Genomic DNA, 20,677 nt, shown 5'->3' with positions numbered 1-20,677 from the left:
AGCAAGGGGGAGGTACTAGGCTCTGTGAATGGGCGGACTTGGGCTCACAGAAAGTTTGGAAATCCACACCGTAGGTCATGTATATTGTATTCTATCAGAATTTTAAATTCTCATGCACACGATGTAAATTTATTCAGTGCGGATTTTGACCTACGGTGTGGATGTTAAAATCCACAGCATGTCAATTTATTTTATTTTTGCTGACTGGATTTTCACCATTCACTTTAATGGGGAGAGGAAAATCCACACCTAATCCACCCAATTGATGCGTATTTCCCAGCGAACATCTGCGGATTTCAGTGCGGATTGTCCGCACATAAATCCTGAATGTGTGCATTTACCCTAATTTGCATATAGAATAAACATCATTTTCTGGAGATAAAAAATAAATAAAAATCAGCAAAGGTATGTTTAAACCAAGTCTGACTGCAAAACCGCATGGTAGCATTACTTATATAGGCAAAATGTTGGCGATAGATGGTCCAGTTTTGTGGAGGCGTTTAAGCAAATATGCAGTGCATCTGCATGACTTTCTGACAACCGCTCACCCTCATGTGCAAACTCAAACTCACCTTGGCACATGTGCAGTGGGTCACTTCATGGAAAAAAATATATATAAATCACCCCTAGGATATGACAAGTTAGGCCTCATGCACACGGCCGTTCCGTGCATTGGGAACCGCAATTTGCAACCTCTGTGCGGCGGCCGGGATGGATCGAGAACCATTCAACTTGAATGGGTCCGTGATCCGTCCGCAAAGCAAAAAAATAGAACATGTGCATGAGGCCTTATCCAGACTTGGCTTTCGCAGCAGTCATGTGTAAGTTTAAGGGCTTTTATAATCCATAAATTATAGAATTGTGTGCACATTATACTGTATATTCATGTAAAATGTAAGAATTTATAAACTTGCCATCCTCCTACTGTTATGAGCAGATGACGACGACTATAGCGGCATGAAAGAATGAATCACAATCCGATGTTAAATGATTTCAACCACACAGCAAACTCTCCTGTGAGGGTAAATAAGTGCCCTCCATAAGCTTTATTCTGTCATTTTGGATAACTGTTCAGACAGAAATGAACGGATGGGTGTAATAAGCAGTTGTAGTCAGTGACTTCAATCATTCTAATTCCATCAATACACAAAGCATTAAAAGAAAGCTAAAAGGAGTTGAAGTTTTGTAGAAGGAGCAAAAATAAAAAAATTCCCTGAAGAATTTACAGATTCATCGTCTCCAGTTCCACTGCTGCAGATGGCCTCTCGCTGATACTATATACATACAAGTAGTAGACATTTAGAAACCATTCTACCATGCCAGTCCTTTTTGATTTTTAGATTTTCCCTTCTTATTTCCACGCTGAGTCCTCAGCTTCTTTCTTTGCCTCTGGTTCATCCATACAGGGTACTGCCCGTGCTGGTCTAGTAGAGTTTTCTTGCTTCGTTTTAAATCTGTTTCCATCTTCATGGTGTCACCTGAGTGTCATAGGGATTTGACAAAGACAAAATAAAAGTATTACAGGCCACGCCTACAAAATAATTGATCACATTCTCCACATTATGTAAAACCTTTTTTATGCCTACATTGTATATCTGTTGGAAAGGGATTTTCCCACTTTTACACACAGGATATGTGCTAAATGGAGGATCACTGGTACGCAGTGCTGGGGCATCTACGATCACTAGTACAGAGAACCCTAGTCCCGAATAACCAGTATAACCACTCCATACATCTGAGGGAAATAGCAATGCAGTTTCCATAACTCCCATAGACATGCATGTTGCATCGCTACGCCATATACCTGCCCACCATAGACTGGGGTCTGCATATAAGTACTTGGAGAGAGAGGTCCCAGTGAACTAACACTGATCACCTTTTTTTTGTTAGGTCATAGAAATTAGTTTGGAAATCTTCTGATTATACATGACTGGGCTAATTCTGTTCCCTGCCCCCCTCGCCCACCTCAAGTGGAGGCAACCCATCCAAGTCACCTTCTAGGATGAGTTGCTGGAGGCCATGTTTATACCATTCCCAGAAAACCCTTCTAAGTAAGAAAAAAATAATTCCTAATGTTGGTGGAGTAGAGATGATAGATGTTTTGAAGAGATATCGTGAGCTAGGAGACAGCACATACATTTTCTGTCTCAATAACCTTAAAAAGAAGACCATTACTATCTGCTTTATTAGAGATGTTGAGGGTCGGTAGAATTTTAAACTGAGTTGAGGTAAAGCAGTCATCGGAGAGGTCCCAAAATAACGCCATGTTTTGTTACTATAGAATTACCCCTCCATGAGCTCTACTGCGTGCGCATACCATAAGAATACCAATAACACCTTAGTATTTTACATCGGTGATTATCCAGGAGTAGACCCTCCACCAAGATATGATATAATGGAAATATTTGCAGGTTGTGTGTTGTGGCCCTGCTCCTGGATAACAAACCCTAATGTGTGAATAAGGCCTTTTACTACTACATTCCCTTCCTGCTCCCATAGTGGATATTGGTTTTCACATACACTATATCCAATGACCTTAAAGAGAACCTGCCATGCTGAACATGGTGTTTGAACTACAGACAGCATGTTATAAAGCAGGGGGAGCTGAGAAGATTGATATATAGTTTTATGGGAAAAAAATCTATTCAACTTGTATTTTAGTCATTTCAATTCCTGCTCATTGTGGGCTTTGAAGTCCAGGTGTCGGTCCTATCGGTGATGACAGGCTTCCCTCTATGACTGTGTATACAGAGATAGCTGGCAGTCACGGATAGGACCGTCTCCTCGGCTTCAAAGACCAGGAATTTAAATGTATAAAATACAAGTTTTACTGAATCTTTTCCCATAAAATTATATATCAATCTGCTCATACAGGCATGGGGGGGTGGACATTAAATCCCAGAGCAAGCCCCAAAATAAAAACAAGTTGTCACATATACAACCCAATGTTTCTATGAGAACAGTGCTCAAATGTCCCTTGTTTAAGCAGAATGGTGGTTGTGTACATGCACGGCCGCAGAATTGAGCAGCAGGACGTATGCTCGACTGGGGCTCCATTCATACAAGGGACACGGGAACCCTGTTCTTGTGAATGAAGGAATTGCTGTTTATGGAACAACCATACCTGCCCCCCTGAATAAATTCAGCTATCAGAGCGGGCCCTAAAATAAATTCAGACCAAATTGCCTTATTATCAGGTGTTCCATCAACATTAGCCCCAGACCACCAGCCAATTCAAGCACTTACTTCCCAAAACAAAGAGCACAAAATAAATAAAAATGTCGCCAACAAAATACAGCCTAGACCGCCTGCCATGTGCACAGCTCTCCTCATCCTACAGTCACTCAGTTCTGACTGGAGCAAAGAAGAGATGTCCCACAGGTGTTGAAGCCTCCAAGCTCTGGCACGTGGAACAGTGGGAAGGTATGCCAGAAATGTCAAGTCTTGGCTGCTTATTTACCAGGTAAACCTGGGCTGCCTAGTTGACCCTAGGTCTCCATGGTCAGCAACCATTGGTATTTCTATTGGTGGGACAAGAGGGGCCCGAGGTCCCCATGACCTACGGACCTCTTAGAAGCAGGTACGCCACTTAATGTGTCAACCATTTGCCCTAGGCTGCAGTCAAACAACAGATATAGTCCATGCAGGACCAATTAATTCAGAGGGGTCCCAGGCAAGCAGCTCTAGAAGATACATAGTAATCAAATATGTTGCCTTTGTTGTAAGATTATTATTATTATTTTTTTCTTCATAACTCCACAGTATAACATCCTTTGTGGACATCTGTAACTAGAAAAAGACACAATATGTTACAGTGCTAGTTTTGCAATTTATAACACTGTAGAATGTCCACAAAATGTCAGATGAAAATCTCCAGAGAGGCAGTGAAATCAGTGCATGAACAGCATGCCCGGGACCCACACAGGGAAATAAATCTGTCTTCTGAGGAGATGGAAACCGATACCATAAAAACAAACGTCTTCAAATAGACACAATGGTGTGTGTGCCAGGATCTCCCACCACCTCCCCGTCTGTAGAAAAGGAAATGTATTACAGATATTTTAAGATACCTTTAAAGTCTGATCACACCGGCTGATCCAGACCATTATTCATATTTTTATGACTACGCCAGTGTTTACTTCTTTATTCTACACATTCCTTTCTAACTTGAGATATTTTGCTTGAAGGTAAACTCCACTTTTGGACAACATTTATAACACTCTGCAGGGAAAAGCTACACAAAATGTCAAGCGTTTATTTATTTTTCTTTACTTCTTCTTTATCTTAGACTTTGTTCACATCAGTAAATAAATTCACTGTAGGAAACAATACTAAGGTTTACATTCTCTACTCATCACCTATTACTGCCTAAAGTTGAAGCATAAAAACACTAATCTTTTTTGGTGGTCTTAGGGTACTTTCACACTTGCGTTTTTCTTTTCCGGCATAGAGTCGCATCCTAGGGGGCTCTATACCCGAAAAAAACTGATCAGTTTTATCCCCATGCATTCTGAATGGAGAGCAATCCGTTCAGGATGCATCAGGATGTCTTCAGTTCAGTCTGATCAGACAAAAGATAAACCCGTAGCATGCTGCGGTTTTATCTCCAGCCAAAAAAAACTAAAGACTTGCCTGAATGCCGGATCCATAGGAATGTATTAGTGCCGGATCCGGCATTCAAAATACCGGAATGCCAGATCCGTCCTTCCGGATGACACCGGAAAAACGGATCCAGCATTTCATGCATTTTTCTGACTGATCAGGCATTTTTCAGACTGATCAGGATCCTGATCAGTCTTACAAATGCCATCAGTTGGCATAGGTTTTGCTGGATCCGGCAGCCAGTTCCAGCAATGCAACTGCTTGCCGGATCACTCTGCAGCAAGTGTGAAAGTAGCCTTAATTAAAAAAAAAATAATAATAAAAGGAGGGGGGGGGGGGGGGGGAGGTGGCTACTATTAATCACAAATTGTGTATAGAAATCCAAATAACAACTGGACGTATAGATGGAGGTACTCCACACCGCCGGGATATGCAATAAATAACGCAGTCCCGCGGGGATACTCTCTATCAACTAATGGGTGAACCCCAGGTGAAAAAATATATACTAAACCACAAACAGCCGATTGTCACAAATACAACAGTGTAGAAAACTGTATCCTATTCAGAATCACTAGTCCACTATAGTGCTATTTAACTAGTACTTGTTCAGTTGCTATTTTGTCTCAAACTGTGAGTGCCCTGGAGTATAGGAAACTAACAGAGTGTTGGCTATTAGATTAAACATTAGCCACGAGTGGCCTAATTATATCCCACTCGAGATGCATCTGTCCCATAACACCTATGTCCGCTTCTCCAGTATACTCAAAAGCTCCAATGGCAAATAAAGCTGTTACGCCTACTGTTTAGCACCAAGCCAGCTCACTGTACACATGTAACTTTTCCCTATCATACGCTCAACGCGTTTCGCCACATCGGCTCATCAGGAGCTACATTTATGTAGGCTACAGACAGACAACATATAAAATGCCATCCGCCTCATGTGATGAGGCGGCTGCATCGGCGCTAGGGTGGCCGTGACGCGCCCACCGAAGTACACAGGTTATCAGGAGGAAACCCCTCCCACCGTACGGATCCAGCCCCTAAACCAACGAATGAGTATGCAGGAGGCACGGCATCGATGCATAACCACCGCCCCCCACCCGAGGCTTACTATCTGGAGCGATCACGATGGGAGTGTCAAACCCCCCCATATTGAAAGGGACTAAATGGCAATATATAATTATATAAGGCAAAGAATGGTATCAGGAAATACTTAAGGAGGCAAGACGCAACATAAAAAGGGAGGCATTACAAAATACATGGGGAGACCAGTAAGCCACACAAGACATATGCAAATCACATACTTTTTCAAACGGCCTGAAACCCAGGGAGTGTCTTATACTAAAGTACAAGGAAATATAAATAGAGATATACACTAAAGAATGTCACGGAGGAATCTTAATGCAAACGAGGAGACATTGGTATGTAGGTGGAACCAACATACTGGAAATAACTACATAGATAAACTCAACCTTAAATGAAGCAAACCTAAGATATATGCTCATTCAGGCCCTCCGGACGTACCGTATGTAATCTAAAAATCCACTGTGCCTCCTTCTGTAGTAACTTTCTGTCATAGTCACCTCCCCTTGGGGATCTTCTGACCACCTCTGTCCCCTGAAATTTCATCACATCTGCCTCATTCTCGTGAGCAATGGCCACATGCAGTGCAATGGGGGTGTCTGAACATTTGCGAATATCATTAAGATGCTCGCCAATCCTTCTACGGAACTACCAGAAGGTTTTGCCCACATATTGTTTTCCGCACTTGCATGTGGCCAAATATACAACTCCCTTTGTTCTGCAATTAATTAAAAATCTGATGGTAAAACTCTGCTGCGTGACAGTACTGGTAAAGCTGTTTCCTAATCCAATAGCGCTGCACGCCACACAGTTCCCACATCGGAACGTGTCCGTAAGATTGGTGCTAAGCCATGTGGTTGCCACAAGGGATTGTTGAAGACTATGAACTAACCTATCTCTAAGGTTACATCCAGGTTTATTTTCAACAAGATGCCCCACATCAGGATCAGATTTCAAGATGCCCCAATATCGCGTGAGGATCTCACGTACAATCTCACATGCATCATCATAGGTTGCAATGATACACATCTGCCCATCATTAGATGCATTCATCTTAGGTACCAGCAGGGTATCCAGATTGACCACCAGAGAATGCTGGTGCGCTCTGGCCAATACATGTTGTGAGTACCCTCTACTTCTGAACCTATTCTGCAGATCTTTCGCCGCCACCCGGTAGTCAGCCACCCTGAAACAGTTGCGACGCAATCTCAAATATTGTCCCTTTGGAATTACTCTGTTATGGGCCAAGGGATGGCAACTGTCCCAGCACAGCAAACTGTTTGTGGCGGTATCTTTACGGAACAATCGTGTCCCTAGATTGCACTCCTGATTCCTAAAAATAGTCAGGTCCAGGAAGGTAATCTGATTGTCCTAAATTTCGTAGGTAAAATGAAGTCCTAATTCATTTTTACTGAGATCCTTCACAAAGCCAATGAATTCCGACTTACTTCCTGACCATAGAATAAGGACATCATCGATGTACTGTAGCCATTAATTAATATGACTGGCCCATCTGTTGGCATCTTCTGCAAACACCACCTCTCGTTCCCACCAGCCCAGGTAAAGGTTGGCAAAAGTAGGCGCACAGGGGCTCCCCACTGCTACCCCCCTGAGCTGGTGGTATATGCGGCGATCAAAAAAGAAACATGTTATGTTCCAAAATAAATTGGACGAGCTACAACACAAATTCATTGTGCAACCATAGGTGGGTGCCACGCTGCCTCAGAAAGGCCGCCACAGCCCCACACTCCTTGTCATGGGGTATGGAGCTGTAAAGCGCCTCCACATCAAGACTGGCCAGCATGGTTTGATTATCAATCCGGATGCCCTCATACTTCTTAATCACATCCATTAAGACAAATGCATCTAATGATGGGCAGATGCGTATCATCGCAACCTATGAGATGATGCACATGTGATTGTACGCGAGATCCTCATGCGATATTGGGCATCTTGAAATCAGATTCTGATGTGGGGCATCTTGTTGAAAATAAACCTGGACGTAACCTTAGAGATAGGTTAGTTCATAGTCTTCAACAATCCCTCGTGGGAACCACATGGCTTAGCACCAATCTTACGGACACGTTCCGATGTGGGAATTGTGTGGCGTGCAGCGCTACTGGATTAGGAAACAGCTTTACCAGTACTGTCACGCAGCAGAGTTTTACCATCAGATCTTTCATTAATTGCAGAACAAAGGGAGTTGTACATTTGGCCACATGCAAGTGCGGAAAACAATATGTGGCTAAAACCTTCCGGGAGTTCCATGGACGGATTGGCGAGCATTAGCCAGCACTACATATAGGAGAATACAGCAACACATACCTCTTACATCCAGTGACATCTTCTGTTATGTAGACCTTCTCTTTCCTTTTCACCTCCATTTGACCCAGACCACCACGACAAATTCTTTCAGCCGCATCTCGTCTCTGCAGAGTTTGTTACACAGACACGTTCAATTTCTACATTTTCTCATCAACTTCCCCATCCTGGTCATCCTGCTGCCACTCCCAATGCTGTGCCCTTGTGCTCCCCAATGCCCCAGATACTATACTGCTGATAAAATAGTGACCCCAGTAGAAAAAATGTCTCTATAGTGTCTACAGCTATTATAAATGCTCCCTAGAGTGCCCCCAGTAATAATAATAAAACCTTAGATTGTGCTCCAGGTAATAATGCCTGTATAGTGTCCCCAAAAATAAAGGCCCCTAATATGTCCCTGTAATAGAAATGCCCATACAGTGCCTCCCCAATAGTAATTTCCCTTCATACTGCCCCCACAGTAGTAATTTCCCCCCCTCACTGCCCGACAGTAGTATTATGCCCCAGTTGTAATTTCCCCCCACACTGTCCCCCCAGTGCCACCCTTCCGGCCAGTAATGTCCCCCCAGTGCCACCCTTCCGGCCAGTAATGTCCCCCCAGTGCCACCCTTCCGGCCAGTAATGTCCCCCCAGTGCCACCCTTCCGGCCAGTAATGTCCCCCCAGTGCCACCCTTCCGGCCAGTAGTGTCCCCCCAGTGCCACCCTTCCGGCCAGTAGTGTCCCCCCAGTGCCACCCTTCCGGCCAGTAATGTCCCCCAGTGCCACCCTTCCGGCCAGTAATGCCCCCCAGTGCCACCTTTCCGGCCAGTAATGCCCCCCAGTGCCACCCTTCCGGCCAGTAATGCCCCCCAGTGCCACCCTTCCGGCCAGTAATGTCCCCCAGTGCCACCCTTCCGGCCAGTAATGCCCCCCTTCCGGCCAGTAATGTCCCCCCAGTGCCACCCTTCCGGCCAGTAATGTCCCCCCAGTGCCACCCTTCCGGCCAGTAGTGTCCCCCCAGTGCCACCCTTCCGGCCAGTAGTGTCCCCCCAGTGCCACCCTTCCGGCCAGTAATGTCCCCCAGTGCCACCCTTCCGGCCAGTAATGCCCCCCAGTGCCACCCTTCCGGCCAGTAATGCCCCCCAGTGCCACCCTTCCGGCCAGTAATGTCCCCCAGTGCCACCCTTCCGGCCAGTAATGCCCCCCCAGTGCCACCCTTCCGGCCAGTAATGTCCCCCCAGTGCCACCCTTCCGGCCAGTAATGTCCCCCCAGTGCCACCCTTCCGGCCAGTAATGTGACCCCAGTGCCACCCTTCCGGCCAGTAATGTCCCCCCAGTGCCACCCTTCCGGCCAGTAATGTCCCCCCAGTGCCGCCACTTAAAAAAAAAAATCTAAAATCTTTTACTCACCTGTGTCCTTTCACCGGCGCTCACTCGCTGCTGGTACAGCCCAGGATGTTGCGATGCAGATGCAGACACATCAGTGCTCTGCGTCCAGCACAGGTGGGCGCAATGATGTCATCACGCCCGCCTGCTCTGGGCTTTTACTACCACATAGGCCCCAGGCCTTCTAGGCCTGAAGCCTATGATGGCGTCGGGGCAAGGGATTATGGGCTCCAGTGCTCCGCCGCAATATTCCGCTGCAGCGCCGGCTTCCACGCTGATGCTCACCACACTGGGCGTGATGAAGGGCTGCATATAGCCCGAAACGTTGCCTGAAATTATGCCCGGCTGAATAAAATCACTAATTACTTCACCTTCAACTCTGGAGTGCTGTCAATTTGTATACATAAGGACGAAATAGTTCCCGGGGTGGAGTTGGGGACCAATCTAGACGAGCACCCTGTGAAAACCAGTGATAGATGCTGTAATCATTTGAATCTCAACATTCAGCTGCAGTGCGGCAGTCCAGTCGCAAATGGCGACAAGACTAAAAAGTCTTGTAGCCATCAGAAATTTTAAGGCGCATTGGTGACCGTTTTGGTCGCCATCTGGCGCACTGTATAAAGTTATTGCATTATTTAATCCACATTGTGAAAACTATGCCAAAACTGCTGGGTTCTTCGCTTTATCACCCGCCCAAAAAAGGGAATAAAATGTGATCAAAAACAAGTAGTGTTGAGCGAACTTGTGTTTTAAGTTTGCGTCCAAAGTTCGGGTTATCAAGGAATCCTGTTATGGATTCCGCTACCACGGACCATAACGGGATTCTTCGATAACCCGAACTTTGGACGCAGAACTTAAAAAAAACAAGTTCTCTCAACACTAGTCCTAAGTACTCCAAAATTATGCTAATGAAAACTACAGCTTGTCCAGCAAAAAAACAAGCCCTCTCATGACTCCATCAACAGAAACATGAAAATGTTACGGGTCTTTGAATCTCACCTTAAAAAAAAAAAAAAACTGTGCTGCGGTATTCAGTCATTCTGATTTCTGTCTGCAAAATACATATGTATCTGGACATCTGTATGGAGTCCAGGTGCAGCAGCTATTTTTTTTTTTCCCAATCCGTTAAAGGGACTTCAATCTTACACTGACCTTTTAATAACGATGTTCAGTTAAATCAATATACTGAAAATGGTATGCCTGAACAGGTTTTACAACCCAAGGGCTCTTTCTCTGGTCACAATGGTCTTTACTGCCCCAGCAGTCATCTGCCTGTCCTCTGTGCAGTGCTGCAATCTGGGTGACTGCAGTAAGGAATGATTCATAGCTACTGGCACAGTTTTCTACAATCTGGGCTGATGTGATAAGAGCATATTAGAACTGTTCTCCTGCTGACGACCTAGCCGTTAATGTACTAACATATCAAAATGTCCCAAATACCTGAGGCCTATGACATAATCTAACCAGTGGCCGATATGACCACTAAGCAGACCACAGAACTATTCGGGACCCCCTGGCGGCAGCAAGGATTTTAATTGCATCCACATCCTCAAGAGGCGGATACAGTGGAATACAATGGTAAAGCAGAGAGCTGTTAGCCCCCTGCATTCACCCAGTGACCGGTGGTGGCAGGTGTGACAAAGTTATGTCATCACACTAGCTGTCAGACAGATATGTAGTGAGAGATGTGCTCCATTCATTATGGGACGTGGCTAGGTAAGCATTCATTATGGAGGAACTATAGGGTGCACCATAATGTGTAGGTGGGTAGTGTTGATCACGAATATTCGAATTTTTATCACGAATATAGGTACTTTGAAAATTCGCGAAAATTTCGAATATATAGTTATATATATTCGAAATTTCGAATATTCAAATTTCTTTCCGATTTTTTTTTATTTTTATCAGTACACATGATCCCTCACTGCTTCTAGCTTGTGGGCCAATAAGAAGGCTGCAATATACTTGACTTTAGGAGTAGTAGTGTTTGCGAATTTTGCTCTATATTCGTTTTTTTTTAATATTCGCTATATATTCTTGTTTTAGAATATTACGAATATTTGAAAAAACGAAGTTATAGCAATATAGAGAATATTCGAAAAAAAACGAATAGAGCAATTTAGCTAATATAGTGATATAATCGTCTTTGTCTAATAGTTGTAAGTTGAAAAATTAGCAATAAAAAAATTCGAATACGAAAATTCGCATATTACACAATCATTCGAATTTGTGAATTTTCAAAGAATATTCTAAAAATATTCGCGAAATATCGCGAATTCGAATATGACCCCTGCCGCTCATCACTATTGGTGGGCACATAAGGGGAACTACATTGTATTGAGCGCATGTAATGTGCACCATATTGTTTTGGGGGAATATAAGGGTGCAGCATAAAGGGACATTATACTATGGGGGGGGTCACCATATTAATGGGGTAGAGCTTAGCAGTGCTATGGGCAGAGCACAGCAATGCTACAGGGAAGAGCTTAGCAGCTGACAGGGGCTCCCAGATATAGCTTTGCTTGGGGACCTAGAAATATCAAATCTGCCCGACTGTAACATTAAGGTGCATTAAAATGAATAGTAACCTGTTATTCTGGCCTCAGCTGCGAATCTAGTTATTTAGGTGTATACTTTTGTGTGTGTGTACCAGTTCAGATATTGCAATTGCCTGCCTATGAATCCTATCTATATTACATTGTATGTTAATAGCACCATTTATTGGTGGTTTAGGGTATTTTTCTTCTAGTTTGTAGTTTTCTAGGCATTGTGGTAAAGTTCTTGGTGCATTGTGCGTCCTGTTCCAGTATGAGTAGTAACCATCTTACTTCAGTGTGAGAAGCTATACCTTATGTTTTCTACCTTAAAGGGGTTGTCTCACTTCAGCAAGTGGCATTTAATATGTAGAGGAAGTTATTACAAGCCACTTACTAATGTATTGTGATTTCCTATAGTTTGCAAGCACAGCCTCCGCTGCTGGATTACAGGATGGTTGTAACCATGGAAACAAGCAGTGTATAATGTGATGGAAAAATTAATACAGCCAGCAAAGGAAACAATATGGACAATCACAGGACATTAGTAAGTGCCTTGTATTAACTTTCTCTACATGATAAATGCCATTTGCTGAAGCGAGAAAACCCCTTTAAGTTCAGTGGCAACAACTAGTTCCAAGCATAGTCGGTAAAAACACTATCCAGGTGTCATTATCCTGTGATTTCTTGTATGTTTGCTGTATCTGTATGTATAGCAGATTATCTGTATCCTGAACAGTTGATATATTTTGAAATACTAATTTCCTTTCCTTTCACAATCTACTAGCAAAAAAAGAGAAGGTTACAGCTTCACGGCCTTTTTCTTATGAGGATAGCAGTGTGGAATCTGACATGTAGCTAAACCCCCTAACTTATACGAGGACAGAATACTTGTCATTCAGCTGACAATTAAAAGAAGAAATTTTCCAAAGGTAACCAAGCAGCATTTTTAAAGAAGCGGTCTATAATACTATATAAATAGAAAATTTTGGGCAAAAAATAAACAGATCTGGCGTTGATCAAAAAACTTAAAGGGTCTGCCCAAGTTATTTATAAATTTGGCTCATGCCAAGTTTATACTTTCTTCTTTCTCAAGCACCATTCTCTGCAGCCACCAGTCAAGTCCTCCTCCCACTGTTTGTATGCAAGACTGCAGCACATGACCACTGCAGCCAATCACTGTTCTAAGTGGACGTGTTATCATATACCACTGAGGACAGTGATTAGCTGCAGCAGTCACATGCCGTATACCTGCATGTTACCACTGCAGCTTTGAATGCAAACAGCTGGAAGAGACTGGACAGACAGCGTAGAGGCATCCTTTTTGATTTTAAAGGGGTCCTCCAGTGCCACAAGAATCTTTTTTTTAATCCTTACCACAAACACTGCAGATTTCTGCTCCATATAACCATTTTTCATGTCAGCACTTTCCTTCCCCTGTTCTTGGCATCAGTGTGTACTGGTACCATGTTTACATACAAAACTTCATGTTTTCATCAGCTTCCTGCTGGGTTTTGTAGGCAAGCCTAGAATGCTTTGCTCTGCAATGCTTCACAGGGCTTACTCCAGCTGCCACACTGTTCCCTATAGCGTAGTCATGTCCCCAACACCCCTCCATGTTAATTAGGCCCAGCAAGCCCTGTGAAATGAACAGAGCAAAGCATGCTGGGTTTGATTAGCAGGAAATAAACAGTATATCAGTGTTTAAAACTGTCCAAACTATTAAAATATCGTGTTACAAAATCGGCATAGCTAACGCTGAAATTTTCTTTATCACCTCAACTCCCCCCTCCCAAAAAAATCCCCATTAAACATTAAAGGGGTTTTCCGAGATTTTAATACTGATGACCTATCCTCTGGATAGGTCATCAGTATCTAACCATGGGGGTCCAACACCCGGGACCAACACCAATCAACTGTTTGAAAAACAAGCCATCATACAGAGTGGGAAATGCTTTCATGATCTCGTAGGGCAGGATCAGATCTTGACATAAGTACAGAACTAAATATACAGTTCATGCTCAGAACATGACTGTACACATGGTACAAAAGAGCCCACGTTAACAGACAGTATTCATACTTAGGGCATCTCAGACATGCACTCAGAATCGCAGCTCCTTCTATTGCGAGAACTTGAGCTCCTTCTCCCTGGCTAAGAGCAGGGCGCTCTGATTGGATGCACTCGCAGCCAGGGAGAAGATAACTGCGCCCAGGACAAATTCAAGTCCCCGCCTTGTTAAACCGAATCGCCTCATTAGCATATGAGGCGCCAAAACAAACAGGGACCACAGCGGACGAAGGGGGGGGGGGGGGGGGTCCTTTGAAAAAAAAAAAAAGCGAAAAGACATCACTAGGGGCCACACTGTAAGGTAATATAACTATTTCAATATATGTATCCTGGTGAAAGGTCCTCTTTAAAGGGGTTGTCCGAGTAATTTTGTTATTCTATGTTTCTAACTAGGCAAATGTAACAACTTTCCAATTAACTCAGTCTCCAGTCAGTTTCTCAGATTTTACTGAGGGTCACATGACCTGTGATGTCAGCTTCTCTCCCTGCTCTGATAATGTTTGTGCATAAGCCTGAGAGATCTGTACACAAGACGTCACTGTGCTGGCCACGCCCCCCTGCACTGCCGGCTGCTGCTTATTGCTCTCTCCCCAGGGTTCCTAACCCCTTCAGCTGCACAGACTCAGGGCTGAAGTGTTTACTGTGTAGCTGCAGGCAGTGAGGAGACACATGCTGGGCACAGGAGCTGAAAGAGAAGTTCTGCAGAGCATTGCAGGTAGGGGGAAGATCCTGTGTGTATTAGCAGTGTCACTGTATAGCTGGGACTTGTAGTTCTATACATACAACATGCTGCTAAGTCTCCCAGCAGGCAGACATGTCACTCAGGGCAGCTCTGGCCACGAATGTAATACAGGGGAGGGAGGGGGGGCCGCACTAGCTACCAATGAATGTAATACAGGGGAGGGAGGGAGGGGAAGCCGCACTGGCCACCAATGAATTTAAAACTGGGGAGGGAGGGGGGTCTGCCCCCTCCTGCCTGGCAGCACCTGATCTCTTACAGGGGCTATGATACGCACAATTAACCCCTCAGGTGCGGCACCTGAGGGGTTAATTGTGCGGATCACAGCCCCCTGTAAGAGATCGGGTGCTGCCAGGCAGCAGTCATGTACACAGTTCTTAGTATATTCTAACTTGAAGCGTCCCCATCACTATGGGAACGCCTCTGTATTAGAATATACTGTCGGATCTGAGTTTTCACAAAGTGAAAACTCAGATCTAAAAAAGCTTTTATGCAGACTGATCTGTGGATCCGTCTGTGTGAAAGTAGCCTACGGACACGGATCACGGACGCGGATGACAATCTTGTGTGCATCCGTGATTTTTCACGGACCCATTTACTTGAATGGGTCCGTGAACCGTTGTCCTTCAAAAAAAATAGGACAGGTCATATTTTTTGACGGACAGGAAACACAGATCACGGACGCGGATGAACAACGGTGCATTTTTCGAGTTTTCAACGGACCCATTGAAAGTCAATGGGTCCGCAGAAATTCTCGGAAACGGACACACACAACGGTCGTGTGCATGAGGCCTAACTCAGACAATCTCTTTAAAGAGATTGGCAGAATTATTAAAGAGGACCTTTCACCGATCCTGACATTGTGAACCAAGTATCATGACATATACAGCGGCGCCCAGGGATCTCACTGCACTTACTATTATCCCTGGGCGCCGCTCCGTTCTCCCGTTATGTCCTCCGGTATGTTCGGGAACTTGGTTATAGTAGGCGGAGTCTGCCCTTGTTCTGCTGGGCGTCTCCTTCTCCTAGGCTGTAGCGCTGGCCAATCGCATCGCAGAGCTCACAGCCTGGGAGAAAAAAAACCACCTAGGAGAAGGAGACGCCCAGCAGAACAAGGGCAGACTCCGCCTACTATAACCAAGTCCCCTAAGTCTCCGCCTACTATAACCAAGTCCCCGAACATACCGGAGGACATAACTGGAGAACGGAGCGGCGCCCAGGAATAATAGTAAGTGCAGTGAGATCCCTGGGCGCCGCTGTATATGTCATGATACTTAGTTCACAATGTCAGGATCGGTGAATGGTCCTCTTTAAAAAATGTCCTGCAACTGCAATAAAATTACCCATTTCACCCCTGCCACTTCCATCACTCCGATCCTCCCTGCCTGGATTTGCTTGGCTGCAGTGATAATGTGCTCGTATATTCTCCCAGAACGCTTCAGCCAATCACTGGCCTCATGTCATGGTAGGGAGTGGGGGAAACCCCCCAACATGCGGTGTCAAAGGGTAAAAGGGGATCAGCCTGGCCAAAAAGAGTAATAAGGGAGCAGGTCACCTCCTAGCGCGTCCCTAATCCTCTCCCTGACTCCTCACCATATGAGCGGACCCCGATGGTAGGACGACTCATACTCAGGATTCCTAGACCCTAAGTCGCCCTGGTAATCCCTCACCAAGGAGCAGGGAAGAGACGACCTGTTCATCCCAGTCATGGAGGAACAGGAGTCTCTATCTGAGGCCAGGTTGCAAGGAGAGGGGAACACATACAGCATAAGGAGATGGCAGGTCAGCGAAACCAATAACACACACTTACCTGCCACAGACACACTAACTGGAACCCGTGCACAAGTGCTGCTGTCCACACCAACATTAAAGGACACAGCACAAACCACACAGGGACCCAGGACACCCATAGCTGCAATAAACATGAGACAGGGGAATGTCTAGCAAACATGACACCAAACACCACCAGACATGTAACACCAAACTAGACATACCAACTCCCTGAACATAACCCACTCCATACAAATAGGGACAGGAAGGGAAGGAGACACCAGGATGACATTGGTGACCACAAGGGTGGCCCTCACTGGACAGATCGAACACCCTGGACTGGAGCAGAGCTCCATCACCAACAACAGCTGAAGTACAACTGACTCCAGCCAGGAAGCCACAGAAGATATAAGCCAAGTGACCACACCCAATCAGGGAGTTAACCCTTACAGCACCAGACAGAGGGAGGCTACAACTAAAAGGGGAAGTGCACACACCAGCCACAACGTTGCCCAAGGCAAACAGCATGCGTGGCAACCGCAAGTGTAGCAACAGTGTCACAGCGTACACCATAGGCCGTGACACCTCAGCAGTCATGTGCAATACACCAGTGAGACCAATGACTGACTGCAGCAATGTCTGGGGTATACAGGCACGACATCACTGCAGCCAGGCCTATAACGTAGTAAAGCAGAAAAATGGTCAGAAAACATGAATGTTACATAAAGAACCATCACCTTCTGCAGCTTCAGCTACCATTGCAGCCTTCTCCTTCACTTTCTCAGCAGTCACAATAGTTGTGATATCTTTCACATCCTCCATCAACACGTCTGTATTTGCTTTTGCCAAGACCTCTTTCAAGCGGGCAAGTTCTTTTGGTGCATTTTTCTTCCTCTTTTCGGCCCGCATCTTCCTCCTCCATTTGCTTCTAATACTTTTAGCCATTTTTATCTATGTTAGTAATAATGGGAAATGCACTTTTACTGTATTTAACATAATTTACCATCTTAAAGCACCAAGTACTGAATCAATCACCAAAAACTGCCAGCACAAATGTAATGACATTGGCCTGAGCAATGAGAATCTTAGGGTTCTATTACACTGTCTAATGTTTGGGCAGGACAAGTGCCAAACGATGATAAACACGCCGATTGGCGCTGGTTTGAATAGGCCTATTTGATGTGAAGTATAACCTTCAGCTCTGTTGATCACCGGTGGCTAATGTTGAGTGAAGCACACTTTGGATCATGGATCCAAAGTTGCTTCATTCAGAACTTCGTTTGAATTGAGAAATGGTTGAGACCCAGCTCCATACAGCATTCAAATGTATGAGCTTCACGGAGGTGAAATTCATTATGTCGGAAGTCTTGTGTAGCTTCGTTCAATAGCTTCAAACTTTGAATATTCAACTTGAAAACCATTTTGAAACTGGGACTCAGTCGGCTTCGGTACTGGCTGGTGCCCGGGTACTGAAGCGAGTTAGGATCCCAGTTTTAAAATGGTCGAAGTCCGAAGTTATTCAACAAAGTCTCACGAGACTTTAGATATAACAAATTTCACCTCCGCAAAGCCCATACATTTGAACGCTGTACGGAGACGGATTTTTTTGGATTTAAATCTTTTTTTATTTTTTATTTAAATCAGATTTTTTTTTTATATATAAAATGCTTTTTGAGGAAAATATATTACCATCCAAAATGTTGTTCCATCATGAAATAAAGATTAGTTTTGGGAGTGACAGAAGCCCTTTAAGGTGCTCTCTCCCTAAGGAGAGTTAGTTTCCCCCTTTGTCCATTCACAATGTCATGCTATTCCAGAGGTTTTTGTAAGATTATTGGGCAGTTTCTCTGCCTACAAGATATTATCACAGATGCTTGGTTTACTTTTGCAGTTCTCAAAACTGAATTTGACTCAGCAGAGATCACATGCCTCTTCTTCACAGTAAAATGTTATAACATGAACAGAGTTGAGAAAAAGACCTTAATCCTAACTTCTACAAACCTATGAATGCAGAATCAACCTAATCAAAATCTTCATCTACTTGCATATTATAAGTTATACCAGCAAGAATTAGTCTTTATGTAGAAAACTATGATTTAAATCAAGCCTTACTGACTAGTGATTTAAATCAGTTTGATTTAAATCAAATCCACCCTGATCAATACTACCTTCTACTCGATATTACTGGCTCTAGAAAAGGAAGATTGTACTGTATTAACAGATAACTCCTTAAAGGGATTCTCCAGTACTAATGCCAATTTATTAAGTGTCAGCGGCCTGCTCCACTAAGCTAAGGCTTGATACTTACCTGCTCCCCACAGCGCCACTCCTCCTCTGGTGTCACTGTCTTTATCTTCCGGTCCCTGCCGTGTTTACATCCAGCACAGCATGGGCATGGACACACGCTCGGCTGCAGCCAACAACTGGCTTCCGCAGTGACATGCCTGGCTTCAACAGTCTTCTCACCTGCGAGTCTAGTTACATTTAGTCCCAGGGCCATTGTTAAGAGAGCTCCTGTATGTGATAGGTTCATACATACCCACTGATAAGGCACCTTTCACACTTCAGTGAATTGCAGACCTGTGCAGTCGTGGACCCCATGGACAGCACACATACCCATTGACTTTAATATGTGTATACACAGAAGCGATTTTCCGGGGACAGTGGGTCTGTGCCGACACCACAGAAGCATGTACAATTTTTGTTCCTGATTAAGGATCACTCATGCACTTTATAGTCTATGTGTCCGTGAAAACCACTGACACAACACGGATGCCATCCATGTTTTTTCAGTGGTTTTCACGGACCATTGGTAGGCGATGCCCTGGAAATTAATGGAGTTATCCGAGAATTACTACTGATGACCTATCAGATCGTCGGTGGTCCAACTCACAGTACCCCCACCTATCAGCTATTAGAAGAGGCTGGGCACTCCGTGAGCGCAACGGCCTCTTCCTAGGACATGTGACATCAGTCATGTGGATTATTTGCAGCTCAGCCTCATTGAAATGAATGGGGCTAAGCTGCAATACCAAGCACTGCCACTATACGACGTACGGCGCTGTGCTTGGTGAGCTGCTGGAGCCCACAGTGCTCACCAGAGTTCGGGTGACGCAGTGGCAAGCTGAAACAAGCTCATCTGCTGGCATGCCGGGACTTGGACCCCCGCCAATGCGATAATGATGACTAGGGATGAGCGAACATCTGAAGTCGATTGGCATAAAACTGTTTCAATACTGTACGGAGAGAGCGCTCCGTACAGCATTAGAATGTATTGGCTCTGATGAGCCAAAGTTATTACTTTGCGAAGTCTCGCGAGACTTCGCATATTAACTTCAGAAATTGATTTATACTGTAAAAAAAAAAAAACATTTTCCGAACTCTGGTTCGGTGCCAAGGTACCACTTGGAACCGAACCAGAGTTCGGGAAATGTTTTTTTACAGTAGAAATTCATTTATAAAGTTATGTGAAGTCTCGCGAGACTTCGCGAAGTAATAACTTCGGCTCATCGGAGCCAATACATTCTAATACTGTACGGAGCGCTCGCAAATCGACTTTGTATGTTTAATCCTAAGTCTATTCGCTCATCCCTAATGATGACCTAGAGGCAAAACTGCTAAAAATTAACCCCTTTAATAATTAGCCTAGCAGTGTCTGTGGAATATGGATGACACATGGAGGGCAAAATCGAACACATGGACCAAACACAGACATCTTCACAGACATGGCTGTGCGAATGAGGCCTAATGGAGCGCTCCACTACTGTGCTTGGATACACAGAGGACTATGGCATGTCTGCCAAGTATGCCACTACCATAGACAGGAAAGGGCAGCACGTGTACAGTGTCGCTCCTGCCAGGGAATATTCCAGCAGAGCTCTTCTGGCTCCTTGACTAGGGTTCTCTATAGATGTCACACATATAAGCATTTATAACACACACAAGTCGTCATGTGTCTCCTCATGAAAGCAATGGAGACTTGGTAAGTAACGACTGGAAACTAGAGGGTGAGCTCCAGATACTTCTCACATAAATATCTATTCAATACTAAGGAATACACATAATATAACAGAAGCACTCACTTCTAAGCACAGCACGCAGGTCCACGCTGCACAGTCCCGGATGAGCTCTAGACCGAGGTTGCCCTTACTCCGGACACTAGAGGCAAAACTGTTAGAAATATCACCAGTACA

The 20,677-nt window shown here is 44.6% G+C and overlaps 1 protein-coding gene across 1 annotated transcript; it reads right to left on the bottom strand.

Moving 5' to 3' along the window:
* Positions 1 to 1,012: 1,012 nt before the first annotated feature.
* LLPH (LLP homolog, long-term synaptic facilitation factor) lies at positions 1,013 to 20,672 on the bottom strand. The gene is made up of 3 exons (XM_040409194.1): positions 20,567 to 20,672; positions 17,222 to 17,435; positions 1,013 to 1,478 (listed from the first exon to the last, which is right to left on the bottom strand). The coding sequence occupies exons 2-3, from the start codon at positions 17,427 to 17,429 to the stop codon at positions 1,312 to 1,314; spliced, it is 375 nt and encodes a 124-aa protein (XP_040265128.1). The 5' UTR covers positions 17,430 to 17,435; positions 20,567 to 20,672; the 3' UTR covers positions 1,013 to 1,311.
* Between the last annotated feature and the right edge of the window lie 5 nt (positions 20,673 to 20,677).

This window comes from Bufo bufo, chromosome 1 (genome assembly GCF_905171765.1).
Source record: "Bufo bufo chromosome 1, aBufBuf1.1, whole genome shotgun sequence".
NCBI classification, from domain to species: Eukaryota; Metazoa; Chordata; class Amphibia; order Anura; family Bufonidae; genus Bufo; species Bufo bufo.
The sequence above is the reverse complement of the archived record's forward strand: the minus strand, read 5'-3'. Positions and strand labels throughout refer to the sequence as shown.

Bases quoted from the DNA above. Each gene is read 5' to 3' on its own strand.
- LLPH (XM_040409194.1), bottom strand. From the start codon at position 17,429: ATGGCTAAAAGTATTAGAAGCAAATGGAGGAGGAAGATGCGGGCCGAA. The intron at 1,479-17,221 runs GTGATGGTTCTT...TATGACACTCAG, and splicing joins GGTAGCTGAAGCTGCAGAAG to GTGACACCATGAAGATGGAA.